Genomic DNA, 24919 nt, shown 5'->3' with positions numbered 1-24919 from the left:
ATGGCGATGGCCGCCGACTCGCCCTCATCGTCGTCGTCGTCGGGCATGGCGAGAAGGCTGGCTCACCACCACCAGGCCGTGCTCGGCTTCCTGCTCGGTCTCTTCGTCAGCCTCGTGCTCTACACCACTATGTCTGGCCAGTTCGGGTCGACCAAGAGCGTTGGTCAGTACTCCTTTCGGTCCTTTTTACAGCGTGCGGTTCTCCATCCGGCCAATTGACCGTGGCCAGTCGTACTAGATCATACGTGCGTGTTACCCGTGTACTTGTTTTATGGCTAATGCGTGTTTTGAGGCGGATGCATGCACCATAGTCAGATTATAAGCATGCTTCATAATAGCGTAAGTAAGAGACGAGTGATTTATGTGTATGTATAGTGCTAATAATATTTTGGACTACCAAGGGGCTCGTTTGGTTGCTGGGTTTCCCTAAGGATCCCTTCCTTTTACCTAGGCACGAAACAACCCACGTGGAAACTCATGCCGGGTAATCGAGTATGACATTTGGACGATCCGATCCGCAGGGCATGCCAGCCCGAAACCATTTCTTTCCTCGGATAGCAGTCCCATGCCTTCACACTCATGGAAATTTCTCTCGCATTGTCTGCCTCGCGCCATGCTAGTCCGCCTCCTCGCGAAACTGTGACTCCATCGCCTGCTGCCTTCCGTTCTTTTACCTCTCCTCTTCCCCTCCCCTTACCACCAAATGACCATCCCCAAGGAGGAGATCTCCCCTGTGAAAGGAAGGGGGACCCATGTGCTTGTGAAATTTCCCTATCGGGATTTAGCACCCTGGGCTTTCTCCCTCTAGCCACCAAATAAAGCCTAACGAAATGGCTTGATAGACGATAGTTTCCGCCCGATTTGCGAACGACAGTTCCTTGCCGTCCAAAGCTTGTGCATGCACACTCGGTATAGCGCTGCCACGCAGGATTGTTCAGCAGTCGGGCGCTATTTTATCGTGCGTATAGCAGCGCTCAAAGCCTAAAAGTAGTTGTGATAGTTGTACTCCGATTTCATGAGCCACATGAAAAATATCATACGCTTGCCGTCAGCACCGCATTTGATCAGGTGATGACCAAAAATTCACACACTCTCGCGGAACCTAATGTCTCATTTGCTTCAGCTAAGGGTGCTAGGATTGAGGTCCGATCAGAAAGTTCCCGTGTAGCTCAGGCTACATAGAACCTCTTATCCTCAACCCTCCAGCCTTGCTTTGAGATCCGTGCTCTCCAACTAACTTATAACAAGAAGATTTCTCTTTTTTATTTCTCTCAAATGAAACAACATATGAACTTCAAACTCTGCAGATCGAACAAACATTAGAACATCAATGTGTGGAAAAAACTTTCAGATTTTATGGTCTGATATAAATATACAAAATGAGATTTTATTTGACAAAAAATATTATTTTAAGTATTTAAAATGCATGAAAAAAATCTGAAAGTTGTTTCCCAAATTGTAGTTAGAATGTATTGTTGTTCTGCAAAATTTGAAGTTTATATGTTGTCACGTTTGAGAGAAACAAAAAAGACAAATGCGTCTGCACAGATCGTGATGGAAAAATGAATGGCAAAGATAAGGGGTACCATGTAGCTCGAGCTACAGAAAACCACACTCAGGTCCGATCTCCACTGCCCTCTCGTTTATTTCCCATAGAACTGGACGTCCTGCTTTCTCCTAGATAATCTCTCTCTCTCTCTCTCTCTCTCTCTCCCTCTCTCTCTCCATTATTGCTAGATAGCATTATTGCTAGATAAGTTGCTAGCTCAGAGAATATCATATGAAATCCAAGTTTCAGAGAAAACTTCGTGGAAACCATGTATGGAAGTTTTGAAAAAAACTGAAAAAAAAAAGGAATATTAAGAGGGTGATGTTGTATTGCCGTGCAAAATTTGAAGTTCAAACACATTACCATTTATGAGCTCAAACACATTACCATTTATGTTTTAACTTGGGAATTTCACATGCAAATAAAACAACAGTCTTAACATTCAATTTTTTGAAACTTTAAAACAACGTCTCCACGTGGTTTTCATCTTCTCTCGTTGTTGGCTAGGTGCAGGCGGGTTAGTGTCCACGTGGTGTGCAAATGATACTTTGTCGAAGAAATACGGGCCCGGCCTTAGCGCTATGGGCTACGAGATGCCACTCCTCCCATGTCCCATCATTGCCCGTCTTTTCTTTCATCTCACTCTCTCCTTGTCTATCAGTTTATCATTTGTCCAGATCTGGAGACCAGACAGATGGTGATGAGCCCCACATAGATCCGCGGAGTAGGTGTCGAATCTGTTGGCTTCTATGGAGGAGGACTGAGCGACGCTGCTAAGTGGAAGAACTTTTGTTGCCCTCACCCTCCAGGTCCGACTCGCTTGTTATGTCTTTTCTCTTGAATCTTTGACAAATTCGCTCGTCTCGAGCACCACCAATGTCTATGGCCACCGCATAGCCCTCGCGGTTGTCATCACCTGTGAATCCTGTGCCCCCACAGCTCCGGTGGTGCCCCTTGGTCTGCCTCAACGTCAAGGTGCCGCTGACTCCACTGCCGGACAGGGAATTAGAGACGCTGTAGGCTCAAGAGCTTCCACTGGATGATGTCGCCGACGGAGTCCATTGCAGCGAATGGGTAGCCCCGTGGAGGCCGTCATCCATGGGACACAGCTGCAGCGGGTCATGGCAATATAACTGTTAGGTTGATCTCTCTCCCGTTCGAGCCCAACGGGTCGAACGGGCCCCTGACTCGCGCCCTGATCGGGGGCGCTCAACCAAACCATGGTTGGTGGGCCCCTGTGACCCGCGCTATATAAACAGAGGTGGGGCCGGGGCGCTATTCACGAGGTTAATCGCTGCCACAATCCCCACCTACAATCCCTACCGATCTATGGTTAGCGCGGTGCTCACGGGAAGCTCCACCTCCACCTCGCCTACTCTCTGCCATCGCCGTGCGCCCCAGCACCACGATGGCCTCCAGCTCGAGTTCATCTGCTGCTGGACAAGGTAGGTTCACCGGATCTACTAGCCTACTTCGATCCAAAGATCTATCAATGGTATCAGCCAGATCGGGCTAGTTGTTTTCGGTAGAAAGAAATGAAAGCAATAGTTTTTCCCTCCCTAAAGAACCCTATCAGGGCAGAGAAAAGCAAACAAAAAGAACAGCACAAAGATCACCGGAAGAGGCCCTCGGGCTCGCCGGCAAAGTGCGCCGCCACACCGGCCGCACCAGTTCCTCTCGATCCGAACGGGCATCGGCAAGCCGAGCCGTTCGAACGAAGAACAACCCCGCAAGGGGCAAAGTGTACCGCGGCCGATCCGTTCGACGGCGGCGCGCTCACCACAGAGGGGAACGCGCAGCCGGCGAAGGGAATGGCAATGGCACCGCCGCTCGAAGCTCCGCCGTCGTCGTTTACTGCGAGGAGGAGCGGGCGGTGGAAAAGGACAGTGGGGGGAAAGAGAAGGGGGCTCGCGCGGTGCGGTGGCTTCACGCCGTCGCTGGCGGCCGGCGGAGCCCCAACCCCGCTACACAGCTTGGCCGCGTTTCTCTCTCGCTCTCTCTGTCACAGAGAAGGAGGGGGTACAGGGAGGAGAGGGGGAAAGGAGGCCAGAGCGGCTCGCGTGGCGCGGTGGCCCGACACGGTCGCCGGCGGCCGGCGTGGTTTTTCCGCGCGGCCGGCGAAGTCCCGTGCGGGACAAAGGCGAGCGGCGCGACGAGAGAGAATGGGGGAAGGAAACAGAGTCGCACGGCGGGGTGGTGCGCTGGCGCTCATCGCCGGCGGCCGGCCTGGTGCCGCGGCACGGTGGCCCGACCCGGTCGGGACAGCGAGCGAGAGGGGTGCGAGCGGCGCGCGAAGAGAGAACGAGAACGGGGCTAGGGTTCGAGATCAGTCGGCACTGGTTTTGACCAAGCGAAAGCCGCGGATGGCCGTCGGATCTCCACGGACGTCCAGGATCAAAACCCTAACTGGACACGGGCCTTTTGGGCTGAAAGTGGCACAGGCCGGCGTCGGCAGCACGGGCGCAGAAGCTGGGCCGATTGGCAGCCACGCCTTGAGCCCAGTGGCTCGGGCGGCAGAGCTTGCGGTGGAGCAGGCCTTGGGCCGCTGCGGGCCTCCCGCGCCAGGCCGAGGCCGGCTGGAGCTGGCTAATTTTCTATAGCTTTTCTGTTCAAATTAATCCCAAAAAAAATTGTCCAGAAAAAGAAATGTTCATGAATTTTATAAAGAAAATTAAAAAGTTCATAATTTTTTATTCTGTCAAAGAAAAAGTTTCTGTAAAGAGTAAAAGTTCGTGAATTTTTATTCATGATTTTCCGCTGTGTAAATAATTAATAGTGCTCTTTTACAAAGAAAATAAAAGTTTAAAAAGAATTAAGTTTTTAAGAGCATGTTAAAGTGAATATTTTAATGAATATGATTATGTTATTTGTATGACCAATGTTGTTAATAACATGATCATGTTTTATTATTGAAATTTAAAGGTGCTCTTTTAAAAGTGAATCGAACTAAAGTAAGATATTAAATTGTTGCTTCTCTAATGCATTTTTGAACGAACCGGTTAAAATTGCTTAGAGAGTAAAAGAGTACAGAATTATTTTTGAATAGAATATTATAAAGTTTCCGCTGCAAAGTAAAAGTTTTATCCTCCAATTAAATTGGAACCAACGGGAAAATTTAATTGGAAGAAATGTTCTTAGCAATGTTTTTCCCCTGTGGGTGAAATAAGATGCAGATAGTTTCCACTATGACAAAAGAAAGATATTTGTTTTAAAGTTAAAATGTGGCATTGTTATTTTCTGACCAACGTTGATGATAACAATGCTATCATTCTATGAGTCTTATGTTCAAAGTTTAAATCTCTGATAAGTTTTGTATCAAAGTGGTCAATTTTCAGAGAACGGATAAAGATCAAGAAATGCTCTTGAACTAGAGAAATGTATATTTCTTGTTCCCGCTGCAATAAAGTTGATGGTGAAGATTAATTCTTAGCAAAGTTGTTTAATAGAAATACTATCATCACATTGTTTATAAGTTATATGCATTATTTCCATTTCTGCCCAACGGTGATATGGAATTAATGTATAAGGATGATGTTTATTCTAATTCTGCCACAATGGTGATTTAGAATATAAAAGAAAGTTTCAAAAGTTTAATGTGCATTTCTTTTAACCAGACCAACGTAGGGTTATTTTTTATGCCCATCATTGTTGATTATTGGCTAAGTTTTCTCAGACTAAAAGTTTTGCATGCTTTCATTCGTGAAAGCGAATGGCTGGGTACTTGTGACCCAAAAGATGACCAAGAAAAGTCATAACGTGAGGGAGTATGTTCTCTCTAAAGAATGGCATAAAAAGAAAAGTTCAGAGTCTTGGTTGATGAATGTCTTTCATGTACTCTCTATGAAGAAGTTTTTTGAGTCAACATGATTTGAGATGAAAAAAGTACCATGCGTGTTTAATTTGACCAACGTCGGATCAAGCATGTGTGTCAAAGAGCATTCAGATTTATTCCTAAATTTGATGATTCAATATGCAGTCAAAAAAGCCAATTCTGGCATTTATGTTCCCTTACAAGGAATTACCCGCATGGCGGGAAAAGATGATTATGATAAAACCTGCATGGCGGAAAAAGTCTGGGAAAATACCTGCGTAACGGGGTAAAGCTGACATAATATTATGTCAAAAATCCCGTATGGCGGGAGAAATTATGGCAAGAGAAAAATATGATAACTCATGTGCTTTTAATGTATCCCACTTTGAGAGAAAAGAATGGAGTAGCTGAAAGGCGCAACTGTATACTTATGGATATGGTGCGCAGCATGATGAGTTATTCCAACTTGCCATTGGGATTATGGATGGAGGCGCTTAAAACCACCATTCACATTCTTGATAGAGTACTAAGCAAGTCGGTGCCCAAAACACTGTATGATCTATGGACAGGACGGGTTCCCTCCCTACAACACTTCAAGGTGTGGGGGTGCCCTGCTGAGGCCAAAATGTTTAATCCAAACATTCCAAAGTTAGATCCCAAAACAGTAAGTTGCCACTTTATTGGCTATCCAGACAGATCGAAAGGTTTTCGTTTCTACTGCCCTGACAGATATACAAAGTTTGTAGAAACGAGACATGCAGTCTTCTTAGAGGACGAAATGATGAGGGGGAGCTTGGTAGCTCGGAAAATTGATCTTGAGGAGAAGAGGGTGCATGCACCTAATCCGATGATTCAGGAGCCATTTTTCTCACTACCAGTTGCAACTCCACCCATGACAACTATGGGGGAAGACCCGGAACCTGTACGCCAGGAGCCGACTGAACCCGATGTTGAGCATGAAAGGGAGGTGCAACAGCAAATTTTAGAAGAAGTGCCAGAAGTTGAGGCACAAAATGTGCCAGAAACTGAGGCCCTTAGAAGGTCTACAAGATCAAGAAAGTCAGCTATTTCTACTGATTTTAAAGTTTATAACACAGAAATGGTTCATATGGAAAAAGATCCCACCTCATATGAAGAAGCCATGAGAAGCCCTTATTCATCGAAGTGGATGAAGGCAATGGAAGACGAGATGAAAACGATGAGTTCCAAAGATGTTTGGGACTTAGAGGAAATTCCTAAAGGAGCCAAAACAGTAGGCTGTAAATGGGTCTACAAAATTAAGTATGACTCTAAAGGGAATATAGAAAAGTATAAAGCACGACTCGTGGCAAAAGGATTTACACAAAGAGAAGGGATAGATTACAATGAGACATTTTCTCCAGTCTCATGTAAGGATTCCTTCAGAATCATAATGGCATTAGTTGCTCATTTTGATTTAGAGTTACATCAAATGGATGTTAAGATGGCATTTCTGAATGGTGATTTAAAAGAAAAGGTCTACATGAAACAACCCAAGGGTTTTATCATGGAAGGCAAGGAAAATATGGGATGCCGCCTGAAGAAATCCATTTATGGATTAAGACAAGCCTCTCGGCAGTGGTATCTAAAGTTTAATCAAACGATTAAAAGTTTTGGATTTAAAGAAAATATTGAGGATAATTGCATTTATGCAATGTTTAAAAATGGGAAATATATTTTCCTAATCTTGTATGTGGATGATATCCTGCTTGCTAGTAGTGATGTTCGTCTACTACAAGAAACAAAGAAATACTTATCCTCAAATTTTGACATAACAGATCTTGGTGAAGCATCATATGTTTTGGGCATAGAAATTCACCGTGATAGGAACAATGGAGTCTTAGGACTATCTCAGCAAGCATATTTAGAAAAGGTTCTTAAAAAGTATAATATGCATGCGAGTAAGCCACACCTGCTCCAATAGTCAAGGGCGATAGTTTTGGGAAATTTCAATGTCCCAAGAACCAGTATGAGATCGATCAAATGAAAGCAGTACCATATGCTTCGGCAGTTGGCAGCTTACAGTATGCACAAGTGTGCACTCGCCCTGACTTAGCTTTTATCACCGGGGTACTCGGTAGATATCAAGAGAATCCAGGCCTAGAGCACTAGAAGATGGTAAAGAAAGCATTGCGTTATGCGCAAGGCACGAAGGACTACATGCTAATATACAGGAGAAGTGATTCCCTAGAGATAAAAGGATATTCAGACGCAGATTTTGCGGGGGACAGAGATGATAGAAAATCCACGTCAGGATACATATTCACCCTCGCTGGGGGAGCTATTTCGTGGAAAAGCTCCAAACAGTCGATAGTTGCATCATCCACGATGTATGCAGAATTCATAGCATGCTTCGAAGCCACGGGGCAGGCGATATGGCTCAAGAAATTTGTACCCTACTTGAAAGTGGTAGATTGTATTCACAAACCACTAAAGATGTACTGTGACAACCAGCCCGCAGTATTTTACGCTCACAACAACAAGTCGAGTAATGCTGCCAAAACAATAGAGATAAGGTATTATGTTGTGAAAGATAAAATCCAGGATCAAACTAGAAGTCTCAAGCATATAAGGACAAAAGATATGCTTGCGGATCCGCTAACGAAAGGCTTACCACCCAATGTGTTCAAGGAACACTTAGCCGGCATGGGTTTAAGGGAAAGCCTTATGATTCCTAGATAGGCCCAAAAGGAACAGAATTTGTTTCTGAACATAAAGTATGTTGTAGCTGTATGATTCTAACGGCAATTAAGCCGTGACGATGAAACATGCTCTATGTACCAATATGTGATGAAACAGATAAACTAGAAAGTATAAAGTTAAAAGTAAAGTTGAGATCAAGGGGGAGAATGTTAGGTTGATCTCTCTCCCGTTCGAGCCCAACGGGTCGAACGGGCCCCTGACTCGCGCCCTGATCGGGGGCGCTCAACCAAACCATGGTTGGTGGGCCCCTGTGACCCGCGCTATATAAACAGAGGTGGGGGCCGGGGCGCTATTCACGAGGTTAATCGCTGCCACAATCCCCACCTACAATCCCTACCGATCTAGGGTTAGCGCGGTGCTCACAGGAAGCTCCACCTCCACCTCGCCTACTCTCTGCCATCGCCGTGCGCCCCAGCACCACGATGGCCTCACTAGTAGAAAAAGAGGCTTCCATACGCCCCCATTAGTCCCTAAAATAATCGAACCGCGACCAAAGGGGTCTTTAGTCGCGGTTCGGGAGGAGACCCGCGACCAACTATCTGGGCCCAGCGCGCTCGGTCGACAGCTGGCGGACGGGAGGGGCTTTAGTCCCGGTTGGCCTGGCCAACCGGGACTAAAGGTCCTCAGGCTGGCCCGAAGGCCTTTAGTTGCGGTTGGCCAGGCCAACCGGGACTAAAGGCCCATCCCTATATATAGGACTCAGCTCACTTCACTTAGCCACAATTCAGAAGGGGGTGGTGGGTTTGCTTTTGGTTCCTCCTATGCACACAAGGTGTTCGATGAAATGCCCGAGAGCATGAAACAAACATGATATGAAGTGTCCGAGCCACACTTGAGCTTTCTCATTTATTTTTCCTCCGCGATCGCGGTTAGCAACTTGAACCTTTCATGTGTCATTGATAAAATATGCATGTGTGTAGTTCATTGTTTAATTTGTATTATTTCTAGCTAGTTAGTTTAACAAATGCATGATGGTTAATTATATACTTTATATAATAATAATGCAGATGAATCGGCAATGGATGTACGGTCCCCGACTCTCCGGCGAGTTCACTACGGGTTTGAAAGATTTCCTCGTAGTGGCAAATGCGAACAAGCAGTGAGGTTTTATTATCTGTCCATGTGCTGTCTGTAAGAATCAGAAGGGTTACTCCTCCTCAAGAGACGTTCACATGCACCTGCTTCGGCACGGTTTCATGCGAAGCTATAATTGTTGGACCAAGCATGGAGAAAGAGGGGGTTAGAATGGAAGAAGATGAAGAAGGGGATGATATCGATGACAACTATCATGATCATTTCGGTGATACTTTCATGGAGGATGATGCTGAAGGTGGGGAAGGGTTAGGTGAAGGTGAAGAAGAGGCACATGATGAGCCCGGTGATGATCTTGGTCGGACCATTGCTGATGCACGGAGACGCTGCGAAACTGACAAGGAGAGGGAGAATTTGGATCGCATGTTAGAGGATCACAAAAAGTCGTTGTACCCAGGATGCGATAATAGTCTGAAAAAGCTGGGCTGCACACTGGATTTGCTAAAATGGAAGGCACGGGAAGGTGTAGCTGACTCATCATTTGAAAATTTGCTGAAAATGTTGAAGAATATGTTTCCGAAGAATAACGAGTTGCCCGCCAGTACGTACAAAGCAAAGAAGGTTGTCTGCCCTCTAGGTTTAGAGGTTCTGAAGATACATGCATGCATTAACGACTGCATCCCTCTACCGCGGTGAATACGAGAATTTGAATGAATGCCCTGTATGCACTGCATTGCGTTATAAGATCAGAGGCGATGACCCTGGTGACGATGTTGAGGGCGAGAAACCCACGAAGAGGGTTCCCGCCAAGGTGATGTGGTATGCTCCTATAATACCACGGTTGAAACGTCTGTTCAGGAACAAAAAGCATGCCAAGTCGTTGCGATGGCACAAAGAGGACCGTAAGTCCGACGGGGAGTTGAGACACCCCGCTGATGGAACGCAATGGAGAAAGATCGACAGAGTGTTCAAAGATTTTGCAGCTGACGCAAGGAACATAATATTTGGTCTAAGTACTGATGGCATGAATCCTTTTGGCGAGCAGAGCTCTAGCCATAGCACCTGGCCCGTGACTCTATGCATCTACAACCTTCCTCCTTGGTTGTGCATGAAGCGGAAGTTCATTATGATGCCAGTGCTCATCCAAGGTCCAAAGCAACCCGGGAACGACATCGATGTGTACCTAAGGCCATTAGTTGATGAACTTTTACAGTTGTGGGGCAGACCTGGTGTACGTGTCTGGGATGAGCACAAAGAAGAGGAATTTGACCTACGAGCGTTGCTTTTTGTAACCATCAACGATTGGCCTGCTCTCAGTAACCTTTCGGGACAGACAAATAAGGGATACAATGCATGCACGCACTGCTTACATGAGACTGAAAGTGTACGTTTGGGTAATTGTAAGAAGAACGTGTACCTGGGTCATCGTTGATTTCTTCCCGAAATCATAACGTAAGAAAGAAAGGCAAGCATTTCAACGGCAAGGCAGATCACCGGCCGAAGCCTGCGGAACGTACTGGTGCTGAGATATTTGATATGGTCAAGGATTTGAAAGTCATCTTTGGAAAGGGTCCTGGCGGACAATCAGTTCCGCGGGGAGTTGACGGGCACGCACCCATGTGGAAGAAGAAATCTATATTTTGGGAGCTAGAATATTGGAAAGTCCTAGATGTCCGCTCTGCAATCGACGTGATGCATGTTACGAAGAATATTTGCGTGAACCTGCTAAGCTTCTTGGGCGTGTATGGGAAGACAAATGATACAAAGGAAGCACGGCAGGACCAGCAACTTTTGAAAGACCCAGATGACCGGCATCCGGAATGGTTTCAAGGTCGTGCCAGCTACGCTCTTACCAAAGAAGAGAAGGTCATATTTTTTGAATGCCTGAGCAGTATGAAGGTCCCGTCTGGCTTCTCGTCGAATATAAAGGGAATAATAAACATGGCGGACAAAAAGTTCCTAAACCTGAAGTCTCACGACTGCCACGTGATTATGACGCAATTGCTTCCGATTGCTTTGAGGGGGCTCCTACCGGAAAATGTTCGAGTAGCCATTGTGAAGCTATGTGCATTCCTCAATGCAATCTCTCAGAAGGTAATCAATCCAGAAGATCTACCACGGTTACAGAACGATGTGGTCCAATGCCTTGTCAGTTTCGAGTTGGTGTTCCCACCTTCCTTCTTCGATATTATGACGCACCTCCTGCTCCACCTAGTCGAAGAGATTTCCATTCTTGGTCCTGTATTTCTACACAATATGTTCCCCTTTGAGAGGTTCATGGGAGTATTAAAGAAATATGTTCGTAACCGTGCTAGGCCAAAAGGAAGCATCGTCAAGGGCTATGGAAATGAGGAGGTAATTGAGTTCTGTATTGACTATGTTCCTGACCTTAAGCCGATTGGTATTCCTCAATCGCGGCACGAGGGGAGACTAAGTGGAAAAGGCACGATCGGAAGGAAATCAACGATATGTATGGACGGTCATTCTATGACTGAAGCACACCACACAGTTCTGCAAAATTCCAGCTTGGTGGCTCCGTACTTCGAGCAACACAAGAATATTTTACGCTCGGACAACCCGGGGAAGCCTGAATCCTGGATTAGAAAGGCCCACATGGAGACTTTCGGCAGTTGGTTGCGAAAACATTTAATGAATGACAATGATGTTGGAGATCAGCTGTACATGTTGGCCAAGACACCATCTTCGACTATAACGACTTTCCAAGGGTACGAGATAAATGGGAATACATTTTACACCATCGCCCAAGATAAAAAGAGCACCAACCAAAACAGTGGTGTCCGCTTTGATGCAGCAACCGAGAATGGGCAAAAGGTCACATATTATGGTTACATAGAGGAGATATGGGAACTTGACTATGGACCCTCCTTTAAGGTCCCTTTGTTCCGGTGCAAATGGTTCAAGCTAACAGGAGGTGGGGTAAAGGTGGACGAGCAATACGGAATGACAATGGTGGATTTCAACAACTTGGTTACCTTGACGAACCATTCGTCCTTGCCAAAGATGTCGCTCAGGTTTTTTATTTGAAGGACATGAGTAGCAAACCGAGGAAACGGAAAGATAAGAAAACGATCAGTACATCATGCGATGATCCAAAGCGCCACATTGTTCTTTCAGGGAAAAGAAACATCGTGGGAGTGGAGGACAAGACAGACATGTCAGAAGATTATAATATGTTTGGTGAAATTCCGCCCTTCAAAGTGAACACTGACCCAAGCATTAAGTTAAATGATGAGGATGCTCCATGGATACGGCACAATCGTAAGCAAGCAGGGACACAAGGGAAGAATTGATGTGTAATAATTTATTGTACCAAACTTTGTTGAATGGATCATGTGAATTAAAACATACGATGGCGAATCCGGATGATTTGTATTTGATATATTATTTGTATTTTTAAGATTTTAAAATGAATTAGTTTTATTTTTCTGAATTTTTTGATATATTATTTGTATTTTTAAGATTTTAAAATGAATTAGTTTTATTTTCTGAATTTTTTGATATATTATTTGTATTTTTAAGATTTTAAAATGAATTAGTTTTATTTTTCTGAATTTTTTGATATATTATTTGTATTTTTAAGATTTTAAAACGAATTAGTTTTATTTTTTGAATTTTTTGATATATTATTTGTATTTTTAAGATTTTAAAATGAAAAGTATATGAAAAAGGACCTTTAGTCGCGGTTCGTGACCGCGACTAAAGCTCTTTCCGCGCGGGAACGAAAGCGGCGCGAAAGAACCTTTAGTCCCGGTTGGGGACACCAACCACGACTAAAGGGTACCTTTAGTCGCGGTTGGTGTCACCAACCGGGACTAAAGGGGGGCATTGGTCCCGGTTGGTGCCACGAACCGGGACCAATGCTCTGTCTATATATACAGCACTTAGTACATTTTCCCCGACCTCCCATTCTCCTCTCGACGTCGACGCCCTGCCCCGACGCCGATCGACGCCGACGCCGCCAGGCTACTGCTGCGCCGCCCTTCCCCGAGCCTGCACGCTCCCCCAGTGAGCTCCGCCGCCCCCAGTGAGCTCTGCCCCCACTTCCCCTGCCCTACGCCGCCGCCCTTGCCCTGCACTGCCGCCGCCCCTGCCCTGCCCTGCGCGCCGCCGCCACCGCTGCCCCTGCCCCTGCGCGCTGCCGCCGCCGCCCCCCAGTGAGCTCCGCTCCCCTTCCCCCTGCGCCGCCGCGTGCTGCCGCCCCTTCCCTGCGCTGCCACCGCCGCCCTTGCCCTGCACTGCCGCCGCCGCCCCTGCCCTGCCCTGCGCGCCGCCGCCACCGCTGCCCCTGCCCCTGTGCGCTGCCGCCGCCGCCCCCCAGTGAGCTCCGCTCCCCTTCTCCCCGCGCCGCCGCGTGCTGCCGCCCCTTCCCTGCGCTGCCACCGCCGCCGCAACTGCCCTGCGAGTTGCCGCCGCCACCGCCCCTAATTAAAAGAAAAGGAAAAAGAAAATGGCATAACTAATTAAAAGAAAAGGAAAAACATCAATTTTCTGTTCTGGTCATAAAAGAAAAGTTAAAAGAAAATGGCATAACTAATTAAATAATTATCCAAAAATTATGTTTAATACCTCAAAATGTTCAGTGAAACATTTGGCACATGTTTTCAACCTTACTACATGCAGGAGTGACATATGGCGGACGATAGAGCCGAGCCGCTTAGGGATCCGGAGGCTGAACGTTATTTAATGGGCATCATAAACAACGAGATTCCTTATGTGCCGGGCTCAGAATATGAGCAAGAAGAGGATGTAGTCTCTTCTTTTCTGAACCTTGACGGTGGAACAGACATTGTCGATGATCAAGAAGGTGAAGGAACGGACATTGTCGACGGAGGTCAACCGTCAACAAACGACGGTCTCGAATTGCAAGTAGCAACCACCTCCGGCGAGGTATATATATACATTGAGCCTCTCGTGATACAAACTTACTGAAATGTGAATACATATGTATTAACGCGCGTGACTCTCTTTCTTTTTTTAGCCCTCGGCGGGATCGAGTACGACAAAGCGTGGCAAATCCAAGGCGATGAAAACAGGAGAAACATATGCCATTGATTTTGTCAGTGAAACCGGCAAGCCCCTACAGCACACCTCAAAGTTTATCAACCAATGCGGAGTCGTTGTTAGAGACAACGTCCCGATCACCGTCCAGGAATGGAAGGAGCCAAAGAAGGCACGTCTTGGTTTCAGTTTTGTCGACAAGAGAACGAAAAAGGATTGCTGGAGAAAGCTTATGGAACATTTCATTCTACCTCCGGAATACAACAAAGTTGATGAATTCGGTAACGAGGTTCCGGGTGGACGTGAGAGGAGGAGGCTAGTTAAAGAGTTCGCTCTTCAGAAGATGGCCGAAGCATTCCGGAACATCAAGAAAAATTTAACCCGTGACTATGTCAACAAGGGCAAGACTCCGGATTTCAATGGACAACATGAGAAACTGAAAGATGATTGGCCAGAATTTGTGAGGCAAAAGAAATCGGAGCATTTCAAGGAAATATCGAAAAAAATAAGGATAATGCGAGTAAGAAAAAGTTCCATCATATTATGGGGCCAGGAGGATACCGCCTTTCGGAGCCTAAGTGGCAGAAGATGGAGGAGGACTGAGGGTGCGAGGAATCCCTCTAGGTACAGAGGGATGGGACCCAAGGGCCAAAAGCTGGTGGTACGGGCATGGGGGATCGCTAGACCCGGAGACAGGGGTGTGTGTTCACCGGAAGAAAAAGTTTGCTCCCACCCAAGCCCTTATTGACGCAATGACCCAAGCTCAAGAGGGCTTGATCAAGTTCAACAGAGAGAAAGACGCACTGACAACAGCCCTCGGGAATGATGAACACGGAGGACGTGTACGAGGCAAAGGCAGAATTCCGTGGAAAGTAGGGTTTTCCCAGGACAATGACCCGTACTGTTACAGAAGCCGTAAGAGAAAGACAGACCGGGATGCAGATCTTTTGGCGAAGTTTGCATCGGAACTCCATGAGTTGAAGTAGACCGTGCATGAACTAGTAAAAGAAAAATCGGCTGCAGGGCCGCATGAAGATCATGAAGCGGATCGCGGAAGCCAGCAGCGGAGAAGCAGCGTGGCTTCCACGGATGCCCCGCCTGGTGCTAATGCACCGATGATCGAGATTCGTGCACCGGAGCCTCACTACCCCGTGGATGATGTAAAGGAGATGAAAGAATGTGATCTGCATTATCCCGTGGGGAACGTTTCCACGAAGGTAGCTACCGGCAGTGCTTTACCCTGTACACCTGGAGCACTCCACCACAACAACCCTATTGCATATGGCTATGCTCGTGTCACGGTGGAAGACATAGTCCAAGAGTTTGAGGACCTGGAGATTGACAAAGCTACACCCGAAGGGGAGAGAAGACTTGGAGATGTCAAGCGCCAGATCGTTCTATGGAAAAAGAAGTACATAGTGTTTCCAGGCGAGGCGCCAAGGCTAACAAGTCCACCCCCCTCCGATGGTGGTGGTGGTGGTGGTCGTGGTGGCGGTGGTGGTGGTCGTGGTGGTTCACCTACACCTCCTTCACGCCATTCGACGCCGTCCCCCGATCCACAACCTCCGGCGGGTAAGCAGCCGCCGCCCCCCAATCCTCCTCCGGCGGGTACGAAGCCCCCCAATCCTCCTCCGGTGGGTACGACGCCCCCCAATCCACCTCCGGCGAAGAAGCAGAAGCAGGCGGACAGCAAGGAAACCCGCTCCTGGACTATTAACCCGGACCCTTATGTACCTAAGACCACAAGGGTACCGGAGCCATCACTGAAGCCTCTCCTCCCAAGGCCTTGGGAACTTAGTGAAGCTGAAACCAAATTGGCCGCGTCTGCTCATTATGAGAAATGGAAGGCGGATACGAAGGCGATAAAAGAGCCTGAGCCCAAGCAAGTATTCACTGAGAAGCAAAAGAAGTGGGCTAAGGATTTTTTGACGACACCGTCCCAAGCCGAGCTGAATATGCCTGACGACTATGGACATGAACTTCGTAGGCAAGCAAAAATATTGAAGGAGGAGAAAGAAGAAAGTAAAAAAAGCGGGAAACAAGTTGACCAGCTCGGGATGCAGAATAAACAATCGATCCCCCCGCTCATAGTGAAAGCCGGTCCGGAAGAGGACCCCGAGATCATAGCAGCTGCGGCAGCACTTGGATTGACTGTAGCGAATGCCATGAAACAAGCGTCCGAGATGGGTTTGACTCTTCGTGCCTTCTTAGGCCTTGAGGATGCGCCAGTGTGTGAGATAGCTTTACAATATATGCGGAATGGGCCTCTCGTCGAGCCTGCGCGGGAAAAGAGTCTACCACCACAAATGCGAAATCTGCTACGTTGGTACAAGCAATTCATAACATGGGCCGACAAAGAATATGTTTATGCGGATGTTACAGAGGAGCATCACGCCAAACGGTACTCTGTACAAGTTCATATGAGTGAATTGTTCCAGCTGTTCAATCTGCGCGAGCTCGACAAATCTATCCTGAGTTGCTACATTCTGTAAGTGATTTATTTCTACCTCATCTCGTTCTTCATTGCCTGCACTATATATATATATATATATATTGTCCTAACTATATTGTTGCGTACGCTATTATGCAGATTGAAGATTTGGGAATGCAAAATAAGAAACATCCATGATGTTGGGTTCATTGACCCACATATCGTTAATGGACATGTGTTACAAAATCACCCCGAAGACATGGAGAAAGACTTGTACAAGTTTTTTAGAAAGCATCAACTCAAAAGTCATATTCTATTTCCTTACCATTTTGGGTGAGTGTCTCTCTCTTGTGCCCATTCTCTTTTGTTTACTCCATGCATGGTATGTCTAATCGATGAGTTATGTATGACTGTGCATGTAACGTGTCCGCAGGTTTCACTGGATTCTGCTAAATATTGAACTTCACACCTCCAGAGTTCTAATCATGGACTCTATGGATTCGGATCCAAAGCATTGGGCCGACATAGAAAAATGCTGCAAAAGTAATTATTTTCAATCATTTGAGCTCTATATCGATCGGTCTCTTTCGTTCATTTCGTAATATCAAGTAACTAATAACTCCCTTGTTCATTTAATTTTCTTTGCCCTGTAGGGTTTGGAGACGGTTCTCAGAAGAAATTGTCGGTGAATTCAAACATGAGCTAGATTTTAGAAGGTTAGTTAATGTGGATAAGCAGCCACCGGGGACCAATCTATGTGGATACTATGTTTGTGAGAACATCCGGAGACACACCTCTGAGCGGAAGGCATCGGATAGCGTGTGGAAGGCGACGGATAACTTGCGGAGGAGGCTTAGTCCAGAAGCTCGCTTCCGACCAATTCAAGATGAATTAGCAGGATTTTTATGAGGGAAGTCCTCAATCCTAAAGGAGAACACTATACCGAGGACGAAGAAATTTATATGCATACCCGAGATTGAAACTTGTTCGAAGTTGTATATGGTCATCCATCCTAATTGTGTATGGAAACTTGTTCGAAGTTGTATATGGTCACCCGAGATTGAATATATATTATATATTCCTCTTGAATTCTTCTTGTTTGAAATTTCATATGCATGTATATAGTAGCGTAGAATATGTGTACTGAAACTTCATCAAAATTAAAATAAAACACAAAATAAAATATAAAAGAAATAAAACACTACAAATTAAAAAGAAACCAGGTTTAGGGGGGCTAAAACCCTAAACCTGCGGAGGAGGCCTTTAGTCCCGGTTAGCCACGAGAACCGGGACTAAAGGTTCTCCGCCCGACGGACTCCTGGCGCCCACGTGGACGGGCCTTTAGTCGCGGTTCGTAAGAGGCGCGACTAAAGGGGGAGCCTTTAGTCGCGCATATTTAGTCCCGGTTGCACAGCCGGGATTAATGGCCTTCGTGAACCGGGACTAAAGGCATATTTTCTACTAGTGCCTCCAGCTCGAGTTCATCTACTGCTGGACAAGGTAGGTTCACCGGATCTACTAGCCTACTCCGATCCAAAGATCTATCAATAACCTCTATCCGAGATCAATCTCAAGCTACCGTTCCAATTCGTGAAGCCGGCACTCGTGCCACAGATTCATTGTACCTAGGACACCGATTCACTACACTCATGTGGCCAACCAGCACCATGTAGACCCCACCGATTGTGGCTTTTCTCTTATGGAGAACGAATTGATTGTGCTCGATGAGAAGAATAAGGTTAGGGCTGAACTGGGCTACTTTTGCTCTAAATGGGACCTTCGCTCCATCGCGGCACATCTTGCACTACCACTTCCTCTGCCTCCACCCAAGCCGAATTAGTTGCTTAGTTTTTATTCACGGGTGTGTTGTGTTGAGCCCCCAACAAGACTTTGTTTGTTTACCCTGCAAAAAAAACAAGACTTTGTTTGTGCTCGCAAAAAAAAAACAATACTTTGTCTGTGTTATTTTTTTGCGACTTGAACTCTCCCTTTGTTGTACCAACCTTGTTGTTGGCCGTTGCTTTATAATCTAAAGCGGGGAAATCATTTTTCGTCAAGTGGGTTGTTAGCCCAGCCACCCATTGTGAGTCAGAGTTGGCTACCCTCGACCCAAAATTTGCACGAGGAGCCAGAGTTGAGAGCTTGATCAGCGATGTAGTATAGTTTAGTCTTTTATGTAACCGGCTGTGGGGAAAAACACCCCCGCATCACCCTATTCTGGCGACACGGGGGGCGATAGTCAGTGCCGTCGCCAGGAGCCCTCCTCCCCCGATCTACTCGTCCCGCCGCTGCCTGAGGACTCGCCGGCGAAGCCAGGGCGAGGCCGGGGACGACGACGACGTGGCGCTCCCCTGAGGCGCCTCTCTCCTCCCCGGTCGTGCTCCCATGTGTGGCCATGGCCAGCGGGTGGGCGGAGGCTGGATCTTCGGGGCGGAGGCGACCGGGCCGTGGTGCTCTCTGGCGTGTGGTCGCGTGGGTCGGCGGCGTCGGGAGGCCTAGACATGCAGCTGCTGGCTTTGGCCTAATAATGGTGGTTTGTCCTAGCGCTCTTCTTCCACCAAGTCGTCTTTCTGTCAGATGTCAACCTCTTGGATCTGGCTGCTGCGAGTTCCCGTCTTCCCGTTCAGAGATCTATATGGCTTGGCGTATGTTGTCCCTAGATATCTAGATCGAAAAGACTTTGGTTGCATGCGCTCATATTATCAGCCAACACGGCTTCAAGTGGGCGCGGCGTGAGGCTTCACTTTCTTATTGGTGCCATGAGACATGTCTAAGTCAAGATTCACAAGGCATTGATAGAGGTGGAGAAAGTCATCATGGTCGCTATGATTGCAGGTCTTAAAGCATTGGCGGAAGGGTGTATTGGATGCGATGAAGACTGTGTGCCAGGTGTTTGGTGACTTGCAACTGCGGCCTCAGCAAGTGGTGGCGATAGCACTGGAGGACTGCAATTTTGGTGGTGCTCCTCGAGTATCGAGTCTCGATTCACGGGGTGAAATCCAAGTCTGGCCTTTATTGGTTGTACCTGGCAATGACCTTGTTGAATGCATTGTTTTCTTCGGGTGAACTCGGACTTTCTCCAGTGTGAAAATCCAAGATCTTTGATCGGACAACGACAACGCTTGTGCATTGTTTCCTTCTTGGAGGCGTTGCTTTTCGAGAACCTCTTTTGTATTCCGAGTGTTGTATTTGGTGGTGGTTAGAGTGCTGCTGATGCTAGTGACTCATCACCGTGGTGGGGTGCTTTTTTCTTCTGTTATTTTTATTTTATTTTTTGGTTGTGTGTATCCTTGATGCCTTTGGTCATTATTCGTACCGAGGCCGAGGCCGGGTATAATTTATATCTTCGCGATATTAATATATTCCCTTTGTCGAAAAATAGTCCAATCTTTTATTGGGTGGGGACCATTGGTGAGGATATGATGGGCGGAAAAAGAATAAGAAATGATCCTAATATTACATAGAAAATTGTTTCGCTTGAACCCAATGGTAGACTGGGTGACTTACAACATCTTATATAATGTCCCTTTAGAATTCTCCTTCTACACTAGCTCTACAAATCTGGAAACATGTTAGTCACCGTTCCTTTTCACAAGAATGGAAGATATATAAGAGGTTAGTGATCTAAAACATTTTATTAGTGATCTAAAACGTCTTATATATCTTCACGGAGTGAGTAATATACAAGAGATACATTTTAATTCGTAGTTCCATTAAAATTATTGTACTGCGAGTTGTTCTGTTAAATTCACTAAAAAATGCACCACATATAGCCAGCCATTTTTTTAGAACAATTAATTTTCTGTTTCCATGCAATCTGCTAGCTCCAAATCTAACTTACGTAGATCAGATTAGCGTCTTTCTTTTTTTTCTTTTGGGCAAAATCTAGTAGTACTAAAGTTAGCACCGAGCAGTACTTGGAAACAAGCTACTCCCTCCGATCCATAAGAAGGGTTGTGGTTTTAGTTCAAATGGATCGGAGGGAGTAAACGATAGTGTTTTTCTAGTCCCAAACAAGACCACCATTTTTAAAGATTTGTAACGTCTATTGATGTATGAAATTCTTCATAACAATATGCTTGTTTCTTTGTATGTGCAGTCGTTCCGCAGTCAATGTCCGGCGAGCGTGCAGAACAAAATGTCAGGACTTCTCCTCCTCCAGTGTCGTCGGCGCCTAACAATTCTATTCAAGGTATATTAACTAGTAGCGTCCAGTTATATTCTGGTTTTCTGCGTAGGTACTAGGCAGATATGTGTACAGTCGTACCTTTTTAGAGAGAATACAATTATACCAAATACATGTCATTAGATATATCATGAACATAGTTCGACGATCTATGTGTGACATCTCGGAAATAGTTTGATGACCTAGGATGCACTTCACTGTTTCACATTATTGTATATGTTTGCTACATAGACGTAGACTTATTTCTCAATAAATTTGGTCAAAGTTGGACATGCATTATATTATGGAACAGAGCAAATACCTTTTTAAAGAGAGATATCATGTGTGTACTTGTTACACAGTAAGCACACACTTTTTGTTAAAAAAATCTACTGATATATGTTACAAAATGTATACAGTTTGTTAGTACATATTAATTGTATATCTATTTGGCTATATATGTTTTATTATGGCTTACTTGAATATCTAAGGGCAGTCTTGGTTCTTCACCTTGTACTATGGGCTAATACCCTTTGGCTTCTAGGTGTATATACACCTCATATAGGGAAAATAATTATTAAAAAGGTAAAAGTTTGGAAGTTCTTATTTAAGTACTATTTTTTCCCGTATAGGGTGTACTAGAGGCTAACGCGCACTTCACCGCGCTGTTCTTCACTCGTGGGATTAATTCTTATATATCTAATAGATTATCGCGGTCGGTTGTTCTGTTTGGATTTTATCAATGTTGACTTGTGTTTTAATTATGTCATGAAGGTGTTTTTTCGTTTGTATATCGTGCCGGGCTTGTGTTGGAAACAATATTTCCTAGAGGAGAATGAAGTTTTTTGGTGCGTCCTTCTCTAGTGTCTTTACACGTGTCGGCCTCGGTGCCAGCTGGTGGTGGTCATTTGAGCCTCTTGAGAAGTCCTATTCCACGCTAAAATCAGAAAATTGCTGCTATAACACTCACGTGGATCGGCCATAGAGCTCTCGCTCGCTTAACTTGACTCTCTACTCCTCTCGGTCGGTTAGCCTTTTTTCCGCTCGCCCCATTGCTCGGTCAGAAAAATGAACTATATTTTTTAGAAAATTGGTTAGTTTAATTAAAATATGTTCAAGGATTAAAAAAATATTGTGAATTTACAAAACCATGAATTATAGAAAATGCTCATGAATTTAAAATATATTCATGGATTCAAAAATTGTTTGTAGATTAAACTAGTTTCAATTCTGAAGAGTGTTCAAAGCTTTAAAAATATCCGTGAACTTCAAAATATTCATGAATGTAATAAATATTAATGAGCTAAAAATGTAAATTATTATTATTTGTTTTTTTAATGTTCACAAATTTTAATAAGCGCTCACGAATTAAAACCTGTAAAAAATTTAAAGAGAGAAGGGGAAACAAAACTAAGCAACAAACAACCTTATATGCGGGTCCCGCAGCGATCCCACAACCCCCGAAGCACCAGAGCGCTCCAAATCGTGGGGGCTTAGTATCTCTATATCTGAATTATGAAGGCTAAGCAAAATCGGACGTGATATCATATTTAATGAGAAAAAGGAGAGTTATCGTATCTTAATCTTACTATATATAGCACTTAACATCAAAACCAAGATAACTCATATTTTTCACTCACAAAATACATAAAATGTGAGTTTTTTTAGATACCATGATAAGATACAATCCATAGCAGGAGCTATATCTAAATACATATGTAATGCATATAGTATAACTTAGATATAATGCACTGGAATGCCCTAAGGCGCCAAGTAATTCTGCGTATTTTGCTTTGTGGATTGATGTGTACTAAGGTATCAAAGACAAAGGGAAAAACTGGTAACTCATCTATTTTTTGTGTTATAATTTACTGATTGACCAGCTTTCAAATTAATTTGATTCAGGTAACGTGCAAGTGAATACAACATACCAGTTAGACCAAACAGTAAATGATGCTAGTGACAAGATGAAGGGAGAGCTCATTCGGCAAGAACTCAATCAAGACGGTGATGGGAATGACGATGGAAGCAATGTCAAACATGGTTAGTTTGCTTCTGCCAAAAACTCACTACGTTCATGTGCCATTTCATTCATCATTTAATTCGCCACATACATGCAGGTGCTCCACGCAAGCCCATCTGCGACCTAACAGACCCTAGGTACGACATCTGCGAGATCTCCGGCGACGGCCGTGCACTCGGCGCAAACCGTACCATCCTCTATGTTCCGCCCGCCGAGGAGCGCGGCAGCGACGGCCCGGAGTGGGCCATCAAGGACCAGTCCCGCAAGTACCTGAGTGACATCAAGGAGGTGAATGTCAAGACCCTGAGCGCCGCCCAGTCCTTGGTGGCGCCGGAGTGCACCTCTCGGCACACTGTCCCGGCCGTCGTGTTCGCCATGAATGGGATCATAGGCAACCCGTGGCACGACTTCAGCGATCTCCTACTGCCCCTCTTCATCACCACCCGCGCCTACGACGGTGAGGTCCAGTTCCTCGTCACCGAGCTCCAGCCGTGGTTCGTGGACAAGTACCGCCTCATCCTCACCAACCTGTCACGCTACGACATCGTCGACTTCAACAAGGACATTGGTGTCCGGTGCTACCCGCACATCATAGTCGGCCTCCGCAGCCACGGCGACCTCAGCATCGACCCGGCCCGCACGCCGCAGAACTACACAATGCTGGACTTCCGCCTGTACATGCGGGACATCTTCTCGCTGCCGTGGGACGGCCAAGGAATCCCGTACAAGGAGAAGGCCAACAAGAAAAACGCAACCGGCGGCATCGATGATGGCACGGAGAAACAAAAGCCGCGGCTCATGCTCATCAACCGCGGCTGGAACAGGAAGTTCGTCAACCTTCCAGAGATCTCCGCGGCGGTGCAGGCCGCCGGGTTCGAGTTGCTGGTCGTGGAGCCGCTCCGTGACACGAGGCTGGAGGAATTCTCTCGGGAGGTGGACTCGTGCGACGTGCTGATGGGCGCGCACGGGGCCGCGCTCACAAGCTTCTTCTTCCTCCGCACCAACGCAGTCATGCTGCAGGTGGTGCCGTGGGGCTTGAAGCGCGAGGCCATGATTTACTTCGGCGTGCATGTCAAGGAGATGATGTTGCAGGACATCGAGTACAGCATCACCGTCGAGGAGAGCACGCTCTATGAAAAGTATGGCAAGGACCACCCGGCGATACGTGACCCAGACTCGATACATAAGCAGTGGTGGCAGGGTGCAAGGAAGTACTTCTGGGAGGAGCAGGACATCAGACTAAACGTCAGCAGATTTGCTCCCACGCTCCACCAGTTGCTTCAGACGCTCAGGGAATAGAAGCAGAAGGTTAAAACAACAAATTTGTTCATTTTCAAAGTAGTAAGTTTCGCTGACGGGAAATCTGTTCGTAAAATGAGCTTGAACCACCCGTATGGAACACTCTGCAGAAGTATTCAGAGATTATAGTATGGAAAGATGGAGTTTACTAAAGGTTTACAGACTGTTCTGTTTTGAGGGGAATACACTTTACTAAACCCTTGACTAATGCCCAATTCAATTTACAACTTTTCGATTTCAAGTCGTCTAGGACGGCAACCTCCAAATCTGAACACTATTTAGTTTAGTTGACACACGAGTGCACGGGCACACGTAGTGAGTTATTGATACTAGATGACCCGTTGCGTCCATGGCGGAAAAAAACAGATGCAGCCGAGAACTTAGGCTTAGGCTAATTGTATAAAACTATAACCGAAAGAAACGGCCGTTACATCAAAGGCTCAAAACCCAAATACAAGTGAGGGGTGCGGGCTAATTGCAAGGTACAGGAAGCTCAAAGAAATAAAGCAATTATGTTCTGTTGTATATGCACGGTTGCACTCTGGACTGGAGCAGGCCTAAACATTCCAGTCGGCTGATGGTTAGTATTCCGTCAGATTCTTTTTCTACAGCGTTGCTGAAACTCTCTACTAGAGTTTTCAACTTCAAACAACACATTACGGCAATACAGAGATTGAAAGAACATTGTACCTTGTAGCATCTCCAGCAGAAGGTGGATGTGATCATCAACATAGATTTAGCATAAGGGGGCCCAAAAGCTCACCATGGCACCTTCTCGACTTCCTTGTCCTACAAGATGCAATTTGAGGGGTGTACCACCACGCCTCTGCTCAAGACCGTTTGGACGGTCTATGCCACTCCAAAATGCA

The 24919-nt window shown here is 46.0% G+C and overlaps 1 protein-coding gene across 1 annotated transcript; it reads left to right on the top strand.

The window, feature by feature from the left end:
• LOC109768276 (beta-1,2-xylosyltransferase XYXT1-like) lies at positions 1 to 24050 on the top strand. The gene is made up of 4 exons (XM_045228466.1): positions 1 to 163; positions 20663 to 20755; positions 22634 to 22771; positions 22849 to 24050. Exons 1-4 carry the CDS (start codon positions 1 to 3, stop codon positions 24048 to 24050), a joined length of 1596 nt encoding a protein of 531 aa, XP_045084401.1.
• Positions 24051 to 24919: the final 869 nt, after the last annotated feature.

The sequence above is a fragment of the Aegilops tauschii genome, chromosome 5 (assembly GCF_002575655.3).
Source record: "Aegilops tauschii subsp. strangulata cultivar AL8/78 chromosome 5, Aet v6.0, whole genome shotgun sequence".
Lineage (NCBI taxonomy): Eukaryota > Viridiplantae > Streptophyta > Magnoliopsida > Poales > Poaceae > Aegilops > Aegilops tauschii.
The sequence above is the reverse complement of the archived record's forward strand: the minus strand, read 5'-3'. Positions and strand labels throughout refer to the sequence as shown.